An 18,872-nucleotide genomic window follows, 5' to 3' on the forward strand; every position below is an offset into this window, starting at 1 on the left:
TTCTACCTCTTCACATTGTTTTGACTTTAGTCCAACATACTTTTTAGGGTTTTGATTTATTTTTTTCCCTCTTTCTCTTTCTCACCATGTTAATTTAGACCCAGATTGAAACTGATTGAAAAAATCCAGGAGGAAAAAAAAAGAGAGGAATTGGAAAATGAAATGAGAGAAAAATAGAGGTAGTTGGGCTAACAGATTAGGCAGTAAGCATATCATTTCTTTTTTAGAATTATGATAAATTTAGATCATGCCATACTATAACTCAGGGAAACCCTGTCTTTCTCTAAAGAATTTCTTCTAATACTTGCAAAACCAACCTGGTTACTTATTAACCAGTTATGACCTCCTCTCTTGCCAAATACAACCCATTCCATGTACATACATACATACATACATACATACCCTCGGGGCATACAAATCCACCTTCATGTTGTTCCAATGTTAGAAGCATACTTCTGTGATTTGTTAACAACCCCAATCCAGAGTGGAATCCCTTGCAATTTATAGGAAAGATATTTTCAGACTCCTTCGGAAGCCAGAGAACTAAGTAAGAATGGAACCACCTCCTCACTCTGCCTTAATTGGACTCAGCGCAGTCTCATCTGTCAGGGGTCTGATACTGGAGCAGGATATCCACCATTACAGAAATCAAAAGCAACTGACAGTATACCTATCCCAGAGGTATTCATTATTTTACTGGACCCATATCATTATTTCCCTCTATATCTATCAAAAAAGTGGGAGAGTGAGCAAAGAACAAGACCTCTAATCTTTTTGTCACTTAAAATCATGGAATTATAATATTTCTGTGTTCAAAATCATTCTGTCATTACAACTTTGCCTTACATATTTATTTCCAACTAGAATAATGAAAATGCAAGACCCAATTAGTTCATCTACCTGGGAGTCTTCCAAATCACAATAGTATGCTAATTTGCCGATATTGTTCCTAATTTTTGCTACTGTCTCCAAATACCAAAAATGTCTGGTTTTAGCAATTCCTTAAAAAAGTTAATGCTTCTGAAAGGCCTTCTCAATTCATGGTGCCATCTTTTCTTTCCTCTCAGTTTATAGCATGTCTTTGGTTCCCTTCCCCTCCTTCAGTTTGCAGTCCCAGGGTGCAGCTATTGTATATAACTCCAATGTATTTATCTATATTCACCACATTCCCTGGAGAGCCACTTTTTTAAAACTGCCTTTGTAACATCCTCAGGAGAGGACCTATGTTTGTTATAATTTAAATGTGGTCCTTGGTGACATTTTATAACTATCAGAGCTATATGTAAATGTTAATTGGCCACTGAGTATTTAACTATACACTATATATAGGCAAGAATTTAAGATCAAAAGTTCATATTTAGTAAAGCTTTTTTTAAAACTTTCATTTATTTTATAGCATCAAATAACAGAAAACCTGAATTTATACATGATAATTTGGGTTAATATAATTTTTAATTCATAATAACCCACCTATTATTACCTTGCATCCCCAAAGGTCTACTCCCTTTTAGTACTTGGAAGCCCACCTGGCACCTTCTTCTGGCTCCATTAATTCTTCTCTGGTTGCCATTTCCCATCCCTATAGGAATAGGTTTGAGAATCAAATTAGTGAAATCACTTGTGATACTAATGTCTGGTGGGGGAAAGATGGAGAAGGAAGGATGTACCTGTATATAGAATTTTAGACCCAAGTTCTAGAAGTAAGTACTGTATCATTAATTGTTGTAAATGCTGTAATTGTCTTGCTTAAAAATGCTTTTCTGTGTGCTTCTAAGTAATGTACATACTTAAGGCTCATGTTTACAGCTTCTACGAAATCTTCATGGAAAAAAATAATGGTAAAAATTGCCCTTCAATGAATAGAATTCACTTAAATATGGCACTGCTTTTGCAAGAATAATTCAGGGTGGGGGCAGGGGAAGAGAGCCTATTTGCTTTTCCTACCTACTCTTCTTTTTGCATCTTATTAATGATTCAGAGGGTTTAGGACTCATGTACCTGCAGAGGGTAACTGGGAGGTGACTCCTATGGGGACCACTAAAGTATCAGTGCTCTGGCTCTTTTGTATTTTTTTTTTTTTTTTTTTTAGTTTTTGCAAGGCAATGGGGTTGACTTGCCCAAGGCCACACAGCTAGGTAATTATTAAGTGTCTGAGGTCAGATTTGAATTCAGGTACTCCTGACTCCAGGGCCAGTGCTCTATCCACTGCGCCACCTAGCCACCCTGCTCTTGTGTATTTTTGAGGGAATGACCCTTATAAACTATAAAATAGATCCTTTTACTATGATGTATTGGGTGGGGGGGAAGGAAAAGTAAACAGGTAGGTAAGTGTTCATATTTTTATCTTTTGGAGTAATGTAGCCAACTTTGCCATCATTCCACTAACTGCCAAGTGTCATTACTTTTTATTTGCTAATGATCTGTCTTTTCCCTAAAAGTGTAGAATATTCATGAAGCATTTGTTATACCTTAGAAAGATTATGTTCACTCTATTTTTTGAAGCCATTAACTGCTGCATTCTTGGCAGGAATTTTATGACTGTGTCCTTTTAGTAAATAGGGAAATTGGGATGTTGTGTTTCTATCTGACCTTTCCTGCCCTTACCTCATTTACTCTGAATGTATGATGGTTGGCAAGAGAGTTCAAGAGAATAGCAGGCATCTTCATAGATTGCAGAGGGCAGAACAGATACTTTTGCCAGAAAACTGACAAATGATGCATTCAGTGAACATTAGGAACTTACGGTGCGGAAGGACAGGGGAAAAGGAATCCAAGGATGAAAAAGACACTGTCTAAACCAAGTTTATAATTTAGATAATGATAATGGCTAATTTTCATATAGTACTTATCACATGCCAGACATTATGCAAGCACTTTACAATTTTTATCTCATTGGATCCTCACAACATTGCTGGGAGATGCTGTTGTTGTCATTATTGTCTTTGTTGTTGAGTCCTTTCAGTCCTTTGTAACTCTCTGTGACCCCCCCCCCCCCCCATTGGGGTTTTATTGGCAAAGATACCAGAGTGATTTAGCATTTCCTTTCTGTCTTATTTTACAGATGAGGAAACTGAGGCCGACAGGGTTAAGTGACTTGCCCAGGGTCATACCACTAGTGAGGGTCTGAGGCCAGATTTAAACTCAGTAAGATGAGTCTTTTTGACTGTCTGAGGTCCCAGAACTCTGGGCACCATGGCTCCACCTAGCTGCCCAGTGTATGATTACCCCAAATATCTGACAGGGAAGGCAGGAGTGGACAAGCATTACATGGATGTGGAACTGTTCATCACTTCATTTGAAGCAGCTTGGATCTAGGACCCAGTTCTGTTTGAGTAACAGAGTGAATATTGATAATAGAATTGATTCTAGGTAAATTGAGGCAACAGGGGATAAGAAACGTCCTTACAAAAAAACTTTGTTCCCATATTACCCCACTGTTCTCCTCTCCCTACACGCTTCTCCAGGTCAAGGCACATTTAGGATAGAGCATCAGGACTGTAATCAAGACAGATATAAGTTCAAATCTAACCTCAGATACTAACTGTGTGACCCTGAGCAGGTCACTTAACCCTGTTTGCCTCGGTTTCCCCTTCTATACATGAACTGGAGAAGAAAATGGCAAACCATTCTAGTATTTTTGTCATATTGGGTCATGAAGAGTAAGTCAACTGAAATGACTGAATAACTGTTTAAAAAAAACACAACATGGGGCAGCTAGGTGGCACAGTGGATAGAGCACTAGCCCTGGAGTCAGGAGTACCTGGGTTCAAATCTAACCTCAGACACTTAATAATTACCTAGCTGTGTGGCCTTGGGCAAGCCACTTAACCCCATTGCCTTGCAAAAACTAAATTAAAAAAAACAACACAAAATTAAAAAAGAGGGGAATGAAAGCTTTGATAAATTTCTTGATATGTAATGCTCATACCTGATTTCACATTCTTTGAGCTATGTATCTAATGGTGGTGCACAGGAACATAATCATTTCTTCTTTCTTTATCAAGAAAACCTCAATGGGGTCATGAAAGGTCGGACATGACTGAAACAAGCAAACAACAACAAAAATTCACTTCTTGGCTCTGAAGTTGTCTCATTACAGTTTGCATTCAACTGTGTATCTCATTTCAATTTTCATCGACAGGTTTTTGTCTATTTATTTTTCCAGGGTGGGGATTGGGCAGAAATGGAGTGGGTTTCAAAGGTAGTCACTTAGTGGAGAATATTGTAAAAGTCCTCTTCCACTTATAAAATCCCAAAGAGTGACTTTTTTTTTAATGTTAAAACTAACAAGATCCACTTTTTAGCATTGTCCTTGGTTGAACTATAACTGTTTAAGATTCTCACAACTTTTCTTAGGTCTTATACTTTCCATCTTTTCTTCTCCACTATCTAATCTATCATTCCACACATAACATCATTCTTGTGCCTATTTTTATATGCTGTAGTATCTATATAGATCAGGGATTCTTAACCTGAGATCCATGATATAGATCCAGGAAGAGATTTTATAATGTCACTAATCTTTGGTTATCTCTATAATCTAATACACTTTACATCTAGGTACCATTTATATAAAGTGAGAACCACAAGTAAGTGAGCCTTTCTTTCCATAGACCTCTAAGTAAGATGATTTTTACATAATGAAGATTTGCATACATAGGTGGGGAAGGGAGGTTGGAAGGAGAGGTTAGAGGAGGAACATGTGGGCCAGGAACTGGCATGAGGTACCTGAGAAGACAGGTAACCAGTTGGGGGTGGAGGAATCCAGATATGTGGGTTAGTGGACAGAGCAAGACAAAAGGTTTCCTCTGTCTGCTGGAAGTCTCAAACCCAGCCTCCAATCCAGAGTGGGTACCAGAGACCTTTTCATTGATTCTCATGTTTCACTTGGAGGATTTTTTTGGAGGATGGGGAGGGTTTAGGTTAATTTTAGGTGATGGTAAAAGGCCGTGAAGCACCCAAGGAGAGTCAGAATGCAAATTCCTTTCAGAATTCTTTACATAAAGTCAAATTTGTATAACACAGATTTACATAAAACTAGAACCATTTGTAGTACTGTAAAGTGGTTGTACATATTTGAACTTCAAACTTTCAAAGGTATAATTATTTAAAATACAGCTATTTGTTCCAGCCCAATAGAGATATGCAATGAATTCAAACAATGCAATCACTTCACAGGATTCATTAGTAACACTAATCTCAACCTCACTATAGTTTATAGAAGTTAAAAACGTTATATCGAGAAAGAGTCCATTGGTCACACCAGTTTGCTAAAGGAAATCCTTGACAAAGAAAAGGTCCCTATTCCAAATTATAATAAATATAAAGGTTCTTTTCTAATGGAGAACTTAGGTAGCACAGTGGATGAAGCATTGGACCTGGAGTCAGGAAGACCTGAACTCCAATCTAGCCTCAGATACTAGTTGTGTGACCCTGGGCAAGTCACTTAATTTTTGTCTGCCTCAGTTTTCTCAATTGGGAAATGGGGATGATAGTGTTTGTGAGGATCAAATGAGATAATAGCTATAAAGTACATAACAGTGACTAACACAGAGTTGACATTTAATGTTTGTAGTCTTTCATTCTCTCTGAACTATTACTATAGAATATTTTTAAAATAATTTTTATGGTTAAGTAATTAATATCCAAAAGATCTTTGGGAGATCTCAGATCTCTTTCTTGCCTGCCTTCTGCCTTCATTGACATAGAATCTGATTTTACATCAGTATCATATTAAACTGATTATCAGGCTAATTTCTTGTTCTAGAAAGTGTAAAATCTACTTGAGTGAATTCTTCCATGAGCAGTATAGTGACTGAGTCTGCGCGAATATGGCTATAATATATAGATTTGACATATATATTCCTCTTATAAATCTGTCAGACATACTACCTTTTTCTCTTGCTCACTTTTGTTTAAAGTAAGCATGGACACAATTTCTAATCTGTTAAACCCTAATCAGTTTATATCATCAGAAATGGAGAAAAATAGTCTCTTTGATGGTAAGTCAGGAATGTCAACTTCATCTGTAACATAAAGAAATACCCTGGAGTACTCCATAAGCTAGAAAAATGTGATTGATTTTGAGAAGCTAATACTATAGATTTTTTCTGATTCATATCTGAAATGCTGGCTTCTCTACTATCTGATGAAACAATGACTTCCTAAACATATTTTCACTGGAACTTCTTTCTTTTCCTCCTACCTCCCCCCTCCCAATAGAATAATCTGGCAAACATTTTGATTTTTAGAAAATCGTTCTTTTCTGTAATAGCCTTCCCTCTTCCCCCTTCCCCCAATATAATTTAAAAGGCAAGAAAAGTTGTCAGTTATTATGAGGTCAGTAGATGTCTTGAAAAGATAACTTGCTCTCTGTGAAAAGCCAAAAGTCATTTTAGTATAATTCCTCAGTAAGCTAGGAAAGATTATGCTCACACTGTTCTTTCCTTTGTGGTGTTTTATTTGTTCTTACAAGCAGAATCTTTGTTCAGACTACAGGATAAAGCTCGTGTGTTGCTAACAGCATTTCTTAAAAGCTATGGGATGTAATTCTACTTCTTACATCCTGTGTGGTTTCTGCTTGGGGAAGCCCAGTCTGTTTTAGCCCTAAAGTCTTTTTCCAATAAATTCCTACCAAAATCATTCACTCTTTCTGTGACCAAAGAGGGAAAGGTTTGTTATCTGTTCTTCCATTAGAGGGTGTTTCATTTGGGCTCATTGGGGTGGAGGGTTGGGGTAATCATTTGAGATCGCAAGATACTTCTGTTTTAACAAAGATTGCTCATTAAAAATGTATTTATATTAATATTGTCTGTAGGTTCATTCCAGTCTCAGAAAAAGAACCTATTCCACAAAATTGTCAGCAAATATAAGCACAAAAAGGAGAAGCCTAATGTTCCGGAAAAAGGTACTGGTGAATTCCACCCTCCATTAAGGTTTCTTGGACACCTTCTAACTGAATACATTCTTCTGTGCAGACAACCCTTCCCTTTTCTTTTTTTGCTTGCTTCATCTTCATCAGCTCCCAGCTCAGCCATAGTAAAAATATTCTCCAAGATAGGTTGACTGGTGAGAAGGAATTCTTTCATGAAAATCCCAGCCAGTCAAGGCTTGAATCCTACCTTGTCTTCTTTTGTTTTTGTTTTTGATATTTGGTGGGGGGGAGGTCTGTGGATTTTGAAATAGGTTTTCACTCCCAGGTTTTCACTTCATCTATTATCACATTGTCATTGTTTGTTTGTTTTTTTAATTAAAAAAGCTTCTCAAACTTTCATCCAATGTCTTTATCATTTCTTTTCCTTGACCTCCTTTTTCAAACTTTTGTCAACTGTCACAAGTGATATTCATGTAAAAGTTTCTTACAGAGTCCTTGTCAGGGTGGGGTGCAATTTTCTCACCATTTCTATTTTTTACTTCAGTTCTTTTCTTTCCTTATCTCCCTTGTTTGTCATTGATCAAATTTCCTTTTCCAGTTCCTCCTAATTTTGTTAAGACTCCTAGAATACCACTAGGCTGTTTCCTCTTCTTAATGCACTGGCCCCATTTCTATCAGCCTAGTGAGTTCCTGAATTGACTCTGGGCCCATCATAAGACTAATTTCTCTTTCTGGTTAGATTATGTTTCTCTTAATAGCAATAATTCTTTCTTTGAGAAAGAACCCAGTGAGGAAGGTTTATCCTTTATCCTAAATTAAAGCTGAAGAAACGGCTCAGAGATTTGATATAATTTGCCTGTTTTTACAAGACTAGCAAAATGGTGGTGGGAAGGATTCAAAACCAGGTTTTGTTTTGTTTTATAAACTCTTAAGCCAGTGCTCAACTTATTATATTTTGATGCTTTTCATAAATTCTAATTTGAATTTCTCGTCTGACCTATGTGTTGTCCCATATACTGAAAGTTGGACATTGTGTATCTTCCTTCACCTCATGCTTTGCTGTCTCCCTCCACATACTTTTGCCATGATTTATTATGAACATGCTCAACTCTACATTTGTTTTATACTTAAGTGACTTAATGTTCTGTGTTGGTTTACTCTGAAAGACCTTGATGTACATATATCTATATATAATTTATGCACATAGATATTTATATATACCTATAGTTAATATTGCTTCATTTTTATTTTGTCTACTGATGAGCTATTTTCTTCAAAGAGAAATGTGTGGTGTGCAAGTATTTCAGTAGATGTGGTTCCCCTCTGAACTGATCTTTCTGTTTCTTTGACCAAATTGTTAATGTGACCTTGACCTAACCACATAGTTTATAATTAAGGAAATTGATTTGGCATTAATCTGAATCCTTTTCCAATATTACTTTGTTAACTTAGTTGGTGTATGCTATTTTAATAATTCAGTCATTGAAATAAACCTACTATTTTATGAGCTTTCAATTACTGAACATATATATATGTATATATATATATATATATGTATGTATGTATTGCACTCACACATGTGCACTAAGGATAAAGCTTCATTTTATCTTCCTCTTTTTTTCATATTTTTAGAAAAGATCAATAAATGGCCAAATAACTTACTTTCCAACATCATTCAGTCCACTGTTTAAAAAAAGGAAATACATATTTCCACAGTCCTTACTCCAGTGATTATAAATATGTTTAGACTATGCTTAGACTATGTTTAGACTATAATTGATCTGTGTTGCATGTTCTTGTAGCCAGCATTTGTCCTGAGTTCATTTTCTAAAACTGTTTTTCATATACAATTTTGAAAGGAAAAACTTAAGTTCCCATGGGAAAAAAGGCTAGTTATGTTTGGCTTAATTATTTTAACAGGAATGTACTGTAATAATTTCTACCTTGGTGAGAAATGAGATGTTTTCAATGTTGCAGTAGTGTAGAGGTGAAATGTTTATATTGCATTTTGTGTGTGTGTGTGTGTGTGTGTGTGTGTGTGTGTGTGTGTAGATGATTAGCGATCAGAGTTGATAAACTTGGAGTATTCCCTAGTCCAACTCCCGGTCACTTCTTATATCATAAAGCTTATACTGTACTTTATGATATAAAGGAAATGGACCATATTTTTCACTTTGAATTTTCTTAAAGTTAATCACATTTGAATTCGCTCTAATGTCCAAGTCCCAAACCTTCTGACCAATATCATTTTGTAAAGTTGTTCAAGATCTTTCCTATAGCTGCTACATATAATTTTGAGTAAAATCAAACTGAAAGGAAATTTAAGAGTTCCTTTAGTCCCCCATTCTACAGATGAAGAAAATAAGGCTCAGAAACTCCCTTGCTGTTGTCAGACTGGTAGAGCCTGCGCAAAAATATGATTTTTTCAATCTACTTCTTTCTCACCATTTCATGCCATCCTGCTCTTTTATTACCAAGGCAAATAGTAATGTGTAAATTGTTCTAAAGTTTATCTCAAAAAGTATGTTTCAGTTAGCATTAAAAATATATGCCATTGGGGCAGCTAGGTGGCATAGTGGATAGAGCACTGACCCAGGAGTCAGGAAGACCTGAGTTCAAATCCAAGCTCAGTCACTTAATAATTACCTAGCTGTGTGACCTTGGGCAAGTCACTTAACTCCCTTGCCTTAAATAAATAAAAAATATTCTAAAAATAAAATATATGCCATTTGCTTTTGTCATATAAGAAAGAAGACTCATGCCTATTATAAATCTCATTTTTCATTATTTTTACCTGTAAAATAGCAATCTCATATAAATAAAATGTATATATGATATATTTTACATATTTTTATATATGTATATAAAAATCATTATAAGTATAGAAGGAGCACTAAACAGAGAGTGAGGAGATCTAGTTTCTGGACTTTTTCCTCTAATGCTGTGACCTTGGGCAGGTGTATCTCCATTGGCATCAATTACATGATCTGTCAAAGGAAGAAATTGAACCTGGTGCTCTGTTAAATCATGTTAGACTCTAGCATTCTTTAATTTGTTGACCCCTATGTCTCTCCTAATTAGGTTAAAAATCCAGTAGATATTCACCAACCAGAGAGAGCTTTTCTTCATCCCCCCCCAAAAAAATTGATTTTGTGAAAGTCTCATAATTGGTTAAAAAGCTTTCACTGAGGCTATTCTTATTGCTAAGTTTCAATTTTTACTTAATAATTTGTGTAGGACAAGGTAAAGGAAATATATGTTTTTGATTCATTTCTGATTTAGCAAAAAAAATTATAAGCAACTTTAAATTGAACTGTAACTTTTCAGACTATATCCACCATTAATTTATTTAGGGTGTGAGGACACAATTTGTGAATTACTTTGACCATTTTCTTGTCTCTTTGGCCATTTTACTCCTTAGAAAAACTCCTGAAGACATAGGAATTTAGAAAGTGGAATACGAAATCTGTCTCAATACAATATTTATTAGGCAACCTAGTCTTAGCTGTCTGATAGAAGAAATTTAAAACTGTTGCTTAAAATAATGTTGGTTTACTGAGGCTTTCAATCATCCCTGAACAATACATTAAAATGGAAAGAGAGTTGGATTTGGAAGTCTGAGATTTTCAGTTCAAATTCCAGCTTTTCCACTAATTACCATTGTGACTTCGGGCAAGTCCACTCAGTTTCTTTACACACACACACACACACACACACACACACACACACACACACACGTGCGCGTGCAAAATGAATTTTGTCAAGATGGCATTTAAAATTCATTTTCAGCTCAAAATCTGTGATTCTGTGATCCTATGATAGTAATTGAAATTACATTTCTTTTATACCTCTCCTGTGATTCAGTAAGATTGCCATCCAAATTTCCTCCTCCTTCAAAGTAAACTTTAACACTTAGCAAAACATTTGAAATTTTAAAAGTTAAGCTTAAAAATTTTAGATGTTCCTCTGTTCCTGCCTGTGATGATCTCATAAATCTAAATTAGATTAATTCATTTGCAGAATGTGTACATCTATAATTAAAATGTCTTATAGTCAACTGTCTTTAAGGAGAAACTTAAAGGAGTAGAAATATGAATTATGAAGAACCTAGCCATACTATTATTTATGTTCAAGAAGGCTGTTGTGTTACTCTCTTTAGCTGAAAAGCCATTGATTTCTATAGCTTCCATATCTTGAGCTCAGCCATACTGTAGTCCTTAACTCTTATTTGTTTGATTTGTTTGTTTTTGGCCAGACTATGATTTCCCTCTTGAGGAAAGTAGTTCCTATTTACTAGTACAAGGGGTTCACACTCAAAGTTCTTTCATGGTGCTTTTTAACAGTAAATTATTACAGAATGTTATGAGAACATAACAAATTACTCAAGAGGTTCAAAACCATTTTTGTTGTTGGAAGGCAATTGAGGAGAAAAAAATGTTGGGAGCCATAGGTCTTGGAACTTTCTGGGAGGAGGACATTGCTTCTATTGTTTTGCATTTAGCTCTTAAAGAATTTCCTGAACCATTGGAAAGTTGTGGTCTACCAAGGGTCAACACAGTTAAGCATGTCTAGAAGTCAAGAAGCAAGGGCTGGCTCTCAGCACTGTGAAATGCTGCCCTCCTTGTTTGTAGCTATAATTAAATTTCTTTACTAGAACAAAAAAAATGAAACACAACCTTGCTTCTGGATGTAGCATCTCAATTTAACTAATCTTTTTTTGTTTCCTAGATTTCTTAATTTAATTCAATAAAAATTAAAAAGTGCCAGGGGTTTTCATTTTGACTCCCAAAAAGAATCAGTAGCACACAGACTATTTTGAATGGTCTTGCTTTGTAATTTTTTTAATGCCTCCCAGGAAGAGTTAGATTAGTTTCATTGATTTATTTTTCATGTTTCATCAAATACCTGACTGCTGTTTCAACTCTTATGAGACTAAACCTAAGGCAGTAAGATTTGATCATAATTTCAGTGTGAGTTTGAATCCCGATTTACAACTCTGGAGCTCTCTAGAAACTAAAGTGTTCTTAAAAAGTCCTTAGTCTCCCCTCTGGGAAACAAAGTTTGAGAAGCAATATGTTTTCTTTGCTATATTTTTAATGCTGATTAAAGGGCTAGGTTTTTGTTTTATTTTGATTTTTATCTTTTTGTACTCTTAAAATAAAAACATGGATGATTGTGAACTCAATTTATTAAAGCCCAGTATCTCTGGACTTGTCCCTCAGGACTAGATAACTTTCTGTAATCTCTTAAATATCAAAAGGAAAACAATATTTGACAGGCAGTCTATTGATGCCGGGCCTGGAGTCAAGAAAACCTAAGTTCAAATTGGAACTTACTGTTTGACTCTGAACACACTGGTTGCCTGAGATTCCTCATCCATAAAAATGGGGATAATAGTAACCTCTACCTCCCAGGGTTGCTGTAAGAATCATATGAGATAATTGTAAAGTAATAATTGTAAAGTGACTAGTACAACACAGTGACTGGCACACAGTAAGCAACATATATATTATATATAAGCTATATTTATAGGTGAGTGCCATCCCCTCTGCCATACAGTTATTTATTTACCTCAAAAGGAAAAATAAGATCAAGCATTTCCCTCCATCTATCTCTTCTCATTATGAAATAATGAGAATTTATTGTTGAAATTTTGGTATCTTTCTGGTATCTTTTTCAGTTTTGAAATGTATTTGCCTCTTAAAATAGTTCTTTATTTTAAGGTCCTCACCATTTTCTGTTTATTTGCCAGGCAAAGTTTTTGCTTTCTGTGGTACATCTTACTTCAGATCTGCCTGTGCTTCCTAAACTATGAGGTATATGAAAATTGAGAAGGAACCTGGGTCTGAATCTTTGCTGTTCCACTTATGACTTGTATGACCTTGGAACAGTCCCTTCCCTTTACCGTCCCTTCTCTTGTTACCTATAAAACTAAGTAGTTGATGAACATGACTCTGAGGACCCATGCATTTCTAAGTCCTAAAATCTTGTAAACATTCTCTTCTCTCTTGTCATTGTTTGATTCACCTCTTCACTGAATAAGGCCAACCCAAAGACCATTTTCCTTCAGGAGTTTTGGGTTTAGGGTGAGGCTAGATCAATTGGGAAGTCAAAAATTATAAAAGACAAGGAATTAGTGCTCATTTTTAATCTACTTTTATCCCATGTTCTCCACTTCTGCCAAGTTAACCTACTCAAGTCCTAAACAGGATCCAACAAAAAGCCTTCAGCCCTTTAATGAAGTGGTTTAAAATGTAACTGGAAATCAATCCTTAGAGGGCCACATAATCACATAAGAAGATCACAGTTTCCGTTATTTATATTGTATGTCATTTTTATTTATTTTGTTAAACATTTACCAATTTATTTTAATCTGGTTGGTTCTGCAGTGGAGAGTTTTGTCCATGATCTTAAATTTGATATCTGTTTTGTTATTATTCAGTCATTTCAGTCTTGACTGACTCTTCATGACCTCATTTGGGGAATTTCTTGGCAAAGACACAGGAGTGATTTGCCATTTCCTTCTCCAGCTCATTTTATAGCTGAGGAAACTGAGGCAAACAAAATGAAGTGAAGATACCTAGGAAATGGCTGAAATTTGAACTCAGGAAGATAACTCTTTCTGACTCCAGGCTCAGTCTTCTGTTCACTACCTTCCTTCTACTGAGTTGTGCCCAACTCTTCCTGCCCCATTTTGGGATTTTCTTGACAAAGATATTGGAATGCTTTGTCATTTTTTTCTCCAGCTGATTTTTATAGATGAGGAAACTGAGGGTTAAGTGACTTGCCCAGGGTCACACAACTCCTAAGTGTTCAATATGTAATCTCCCTGATGTTGTTATTCACTCCAACAAAAGTTTCCAGCCATCTATACTTTTTCATTTTTTATAATTTTTGACTCTGTCTATCTATGAATTTTCTAGAGAATCTATTCAATGCACTGTGAGTCTTCTCATAGGTTGTTATTACTTTTTTAAACTATGCTCCCTTTTAAAACATATTTCCATTGGGACCCTCAATGATGAAGCTCCCTCCCCCAACACAGAATGACATTTGTTCTGCAACCTCATAGCCTTAGAATTTCCTTATAAACTTAGAAGTTGACCCTTCTACAGCTAATCTGAGTCCGTTGGAACTCAAGTCCAAGGACTTTTCTGACTTGGAGTCTGACCTGTTAGATAGTCCCAATCCTAAATTTAGTTAGATTTTACATCAATAGGAATTGTCTAGAAAGTTTCTCATCTAGATCAGCATGGCCTCAGATCCAGGGTGATGATCTATTGTCTTAACTATATTTCATGTTTCTCCTTTGTCCTCCTTCGATCTCTGGTTCCTCTATATCCTGTGTCCTAATTGTTTGTCTGGTTCTTGGTCCATTGACATTTTGACTTAATCATCTCCATATTTCCGGAGGTGTGGCTGCTCACTTGGTCTGGTGGCCTTGGGACAGTCTTGAGGACTAGCTTCTGGATATATATTATGTGTACTGGGGCTAGTCTTCATTCCCAGCCTTTCTTGGTTTTTCCCAGTTCCTGTAAGATTTATACACTGCCCAGTATCAAAACAGTTTTAAAAAAAAAGCCTTAACAAGGAAGGAAATAAATATTTATTAAAAGCTTATACTGTGAAGCAGTTAGGTGGCACAGTGGATAGAATACTGGCCCTGGAGTCAGGAGGACCTGAGTTCAAATCCAACCTTAGACACTTAATAATTGCCTAGCTGTGTGACCTTGGGCAAATCACTTAACCCCTTTGTCTTGCAAAAAAAAACCCCAAACAAACAAATAAAAGACTTATCCTGTGCTAGAAGTTTTACAAATATTATCTCATTGAATCCTCACAACAACCCTATGAAGAAGGTACTATCATTATTATTCTATTTTTACAGTCAAGAGAAAGAGTGACTTCTCCAAGATCACTCAGCTAATGAGCATCTGAGACTGAATTTGAATCTGGTTCTTCCTGACTGGTAGGGCCCGCAGTCCATTTAAAATACCACCCAGCTGCCCAACATCAGTTAGTGAAAGAGTTATACTCTCTTCTTGAGTTTAAGACTATAGAGCAAACAGGAAATCTGACTTTTCTCTACAAGTTATCACACGTCTTGATTTTAGATTGGAAGACTATCAGTGGTCTTTATAAAAAATGCTGGGAGAAAAAAAAATTCTGATACTTTCTTCCATCTATATGTCTTTTTCCAGAATACTTACCTCTTCCTTTTGCCACCTAAGAAGTTTTTCTTTAACTTGCCTGGAGTTTTGCCACCTATTTCTCAATGAATCCTAGTGTTCTGGTGAGGGTAGAAAAAATTGAATTCTGAAGATGCTTCTATCTAGAATATATTGAAGCATAAATTGCATCACTCTCCCTCTCCCCTTCCCCACCTTGTTTAAACCTTGATGTCATTAGCAGAACCAGTCAATAACTGAACTGGTAGCCCAGGAATTCTGGGGACAAAAGAATGTATAATGGAGGGAACTAAATGTTTCTGGTAAATATTGGTTAAAGTCCCTTCAGATTTATGTAAAGCCTTGGCTTTCTAACATTAGCTAGTGATTGTTTTTTTCTGAATGTGTTCCCTCCCTCCCCCCCTCCTTTTTTAACAGCTCCTTATTATATTGCTGCTTCTTCCAAATTTTTTTTGAAATTCTGAAGTTTAACAGAGATATTGCTCTAAGATAGCCAAACATGAAACTATAAGTTTTATAAGCTCAAATAATTGGCTCACTTAGGAAACAAACATCTCATATTGGTAAGGGAGCTTTGTTTGGCTCGGGTCCAACCCTATAACTTGAAAGGAGCCCTTTTTCCCCCCTTCCAGTTTCTGGTGACTTGTTTGACAAGAGTGTTTCAAAGCGTTGCCAAAGTATTTGTTTAGGAGCAGGACTTTTACTGTATTTCCTCATTACTCTACATCTAGGCAAGAGGCCAAGCCTCAAATCATGGAGTGAGTTCTGCTGAGAATCTTTTCTGTTAGAGTAGATGCAAATTATTTTAGCTTTCAAAGTTTTTCAGAGATGAGATGCTGTAACTTTCAGATTAAAGACCTTGTGAATTCATAATCCCCCTCCCCTAGGGAAAGACTTATAAAATAAAACTTTGGAGAGTTAGAATAAAAAATAGAAAAAAAGATCTGACACATGTGAATTCTTACATACACACAGTTACTTCTACTGTTATCCTTTCTTTTAACACAGTCTTTTCCTAATTTGTATTTCTTTTCTTCTAATCTGTCTTTGTACTCCTCATCTGTCCACCCTGACAAATCCCTTCCAATAGTACCTTCAGTTATCTTCAGGTTTTATTTCCATGAAATATCAAAACACATCTTTTAAAATCATCATTTTTGGTTACCTGATCCACCCCCTGCTCTCTCTCCACAAAGAATTATCTCCATGTCTAGCTTTCAATTTTTGACACTGAAAATGAAGTTGCCTTCGGGAAAACTAAGCTATATTGCCCCTCTTATTAGCCAAAATATATTTATTTGCCCCTTGTTTTTTCCAACTGCCCTTCTCCTTCTTCCAAAAAAAAGTGCTAAGCCAATTGTAAAAGTGTTGCTTTTTTTTTAAATCAGGGGATAGTGTATGGGTTATTTTTCTATGATTTAATTGTTACGGGCAAACCTCAATGTAAAAATCACATACAGATCCAAATAAGAAAATAGCCTTTTTGGTTTTTTTCCATAGTTTTAGAAGTTTCCTGGGCCACTGAGAGATAAGTGACTTGTTTACATAGTTACTCTTTGTCTCTGTGTTTGTGTGTGTGTATGTGTGTGTGAGTGTGTGTGTGTGTGTGTGTGCGTGTGTGTCTGTGTGTGTCTTCCTGATACCATTTTTAATAGATAATTAACTCAGATCTGCATACTGTCATCTAATGTATGTTTGAAAAAGAAAATTAAATGACTTTGTTAGAAAAAGTAAATTCATACTCTGCTTTTGAATTTGGAGAGAAAGTCATTGCCCCACAAACCATTATCTTACTACAATGGCATCATGGATACACTCTTAAGTGATTCCCTTTTGGTTGAAAATGGAAATCTTTGAACTAGCTTCTTCTCACACCTTTCACTAAAATCACTTTTTCTCATTGGGTTCAGCTGAAAGTGAGAGCCTATAAGACTCCTGCCTTGGGTTCATGAATTCCTATCTTTTTTTTCCTAAGTGGAAAACATTAATAAAATAGGAGGGATAATCATTGCTTGAAATTACAAAAAACATTTGTCAGTTTGTAAATAATTTTCTTTACAACAGCCCAATTTGTGAGATCTTAGACAAGTTCTCCCTAGGCCTCAATTTCCTCATTTGAAAAATGAAAGCCCTTTCTAGCTCTGAATACATATACATACACACACATACACACACACACACACACACACACACACACACACACACATACACATATACACACACACATATATATATATGAACCTGTACATAGTTATATAAGTATAATGAGGTAATGATGTACATAAAGACAAGAAAAGAAAAGAAACTCGAGGCCCATCACATTCAGGTTCTTCTAGGTCCATTCTAAGGTAATGGCATCACACATGGTAACGGTAACAGCAGGCTTCTTTAGTTTAAGTAATACTGCCTCAATCTCTGTGTGTTCAGGAGAAAGAGAAATATTTACCCAATCTATCCCTTTTCGGTAACGAGAAAATCCCAGACATTCTGCAAACAATGTTCCAAGTCCTCCTTGCCCTTTCTATACCTGCAATGGAAAAGTGTGGAAGACACTTGCAAATTGTCTAGGCCCTGGCCTCCACTCTAATGATGTTCTGTAAACCTGTATATATGAACTTTGGCCAAATAGGCCAGAATAGGAATAGGTTTCTGTAGACTGCCATGTTTGTACCCCCCATTTTAATTTGTAACTCCTGATCATTGATTTATTTCAGCCATACTTTCAGAAGACAAAAACACCACTGAGCCTCTCCGCAAGACTAAAGATGCCCCATCGGTTCCAAACACTCCAGAGCCAACAACAACGCAAGAGCCTTTGGTTGGCAGCCAAAAAAGGAAAGCAAGGAAAACGAAGATCACACATCTTGTCAGGACAGCAGATGGCCGGGTGTCACCAGCAGGAGGCACTTTGGGTAAGGAGAATGAGATTTATAAGGCTAAAGGGGATTATGGGGTTGCCCTTCATCAGAGAATGGAAGCTAACAGGAGACATCAAATGAACCAGATTTAATAGGGTCCTTGAGGGAGGTACCCTTAAATAAGTTCTAGATTGAAGTTTTAAAAACGAATCTGCATTGTGTATTTGGAAATAGGATTTATTCTATATCAATCTGCTTAAACAGATTGCATAAGACTACTATAAATCTAAGAGCTAATTTTGTTTTTATAGAGTTCTTTGGGAACTGATTATAGTCAAAATCTCTAAATGTATTTGTTATTCTATGGATTACAGGAGCAACTCTTTCTCAAGAAAATCTACCTGGGTTCTCTGAGAGTTATGGGATTATTTAGTGCTATACTCTCATACCCAGGTTCCACAAAGTCAAGCTGGTTCATTTGATTTCTTCATATGTTAAAATTAAAAAGCACTTAAACATTTGGTCTATCCCTTGGCCCACCATGTATTCCAGATTTTCCAGTTTTTAGAGCCAGGTTGGGTCCAGGCATGATTTTTCCTTCTTACTTTCATCCAAAGTCTATCCCTTTCCAGGAATCCTCCAGGTGAGTTGATCCCACCCTGGCCCAGATGCTCTTTATTTATCCACATTCTAGACCTTTAGCTATAGCAGTTTCAGAAATGGTAGACTCCTTGAGTATAAAAAAAGACACCTGAAACTCAGTGATCATTGTATTATGTATTCTGGGTCATCATGATTCCCATCTGCCTAACATTAACCATTGCAACTGTAGTTTTGTGATTTTTCAGCACCTAACAGAATGATCAAATAGGGTTTTTTTTTAGGAGTCAAGATGTTTAAATTAGCTTCTTATGAATTAAGTAGGATAAATGTACCTCCATTTGAATAAAA

General features: G+C 36.0%; 1 protein-coding gene across 1 annotated transcript in view; it reads left to right on the plus strand.

Moving 5' to 3' along the window:
- Positions 1–18,872, plus strand: part of LOC141505365 (HMG box transcription factor BBX-like) — a 76,359-nt gene that overhangs the window by 42,883 nt on the left and 14,604 nt on the right. Inside the window, exon 6 of the mRNA XM_074211156.1 lies at positions 17,778–17,975. Coding sequence (XP_074067257.1) covers positions 17,778–17,975 — 198 coding nt within the window. The remainder of the gene's footprint in view (positions 1–17,777; positions 17,976–18,872) is intronic.

The sequence above is a fragment of the Macrotis lagotis genome, chromosome 1 (assembly GCF_037893015.1).
Source record: "Macrotis lagotis isolate mMagLag1 chromosome 1, bilby.v1.9.chrom.fasta, whole genome shotgun sequence".
Taxonomy (NCBI): Eukaryota; Metazoa; Chordata; class Mammalia; order Peramelemorphia; family Peramelidae; genus Macrotis; species Macrotis lagotis.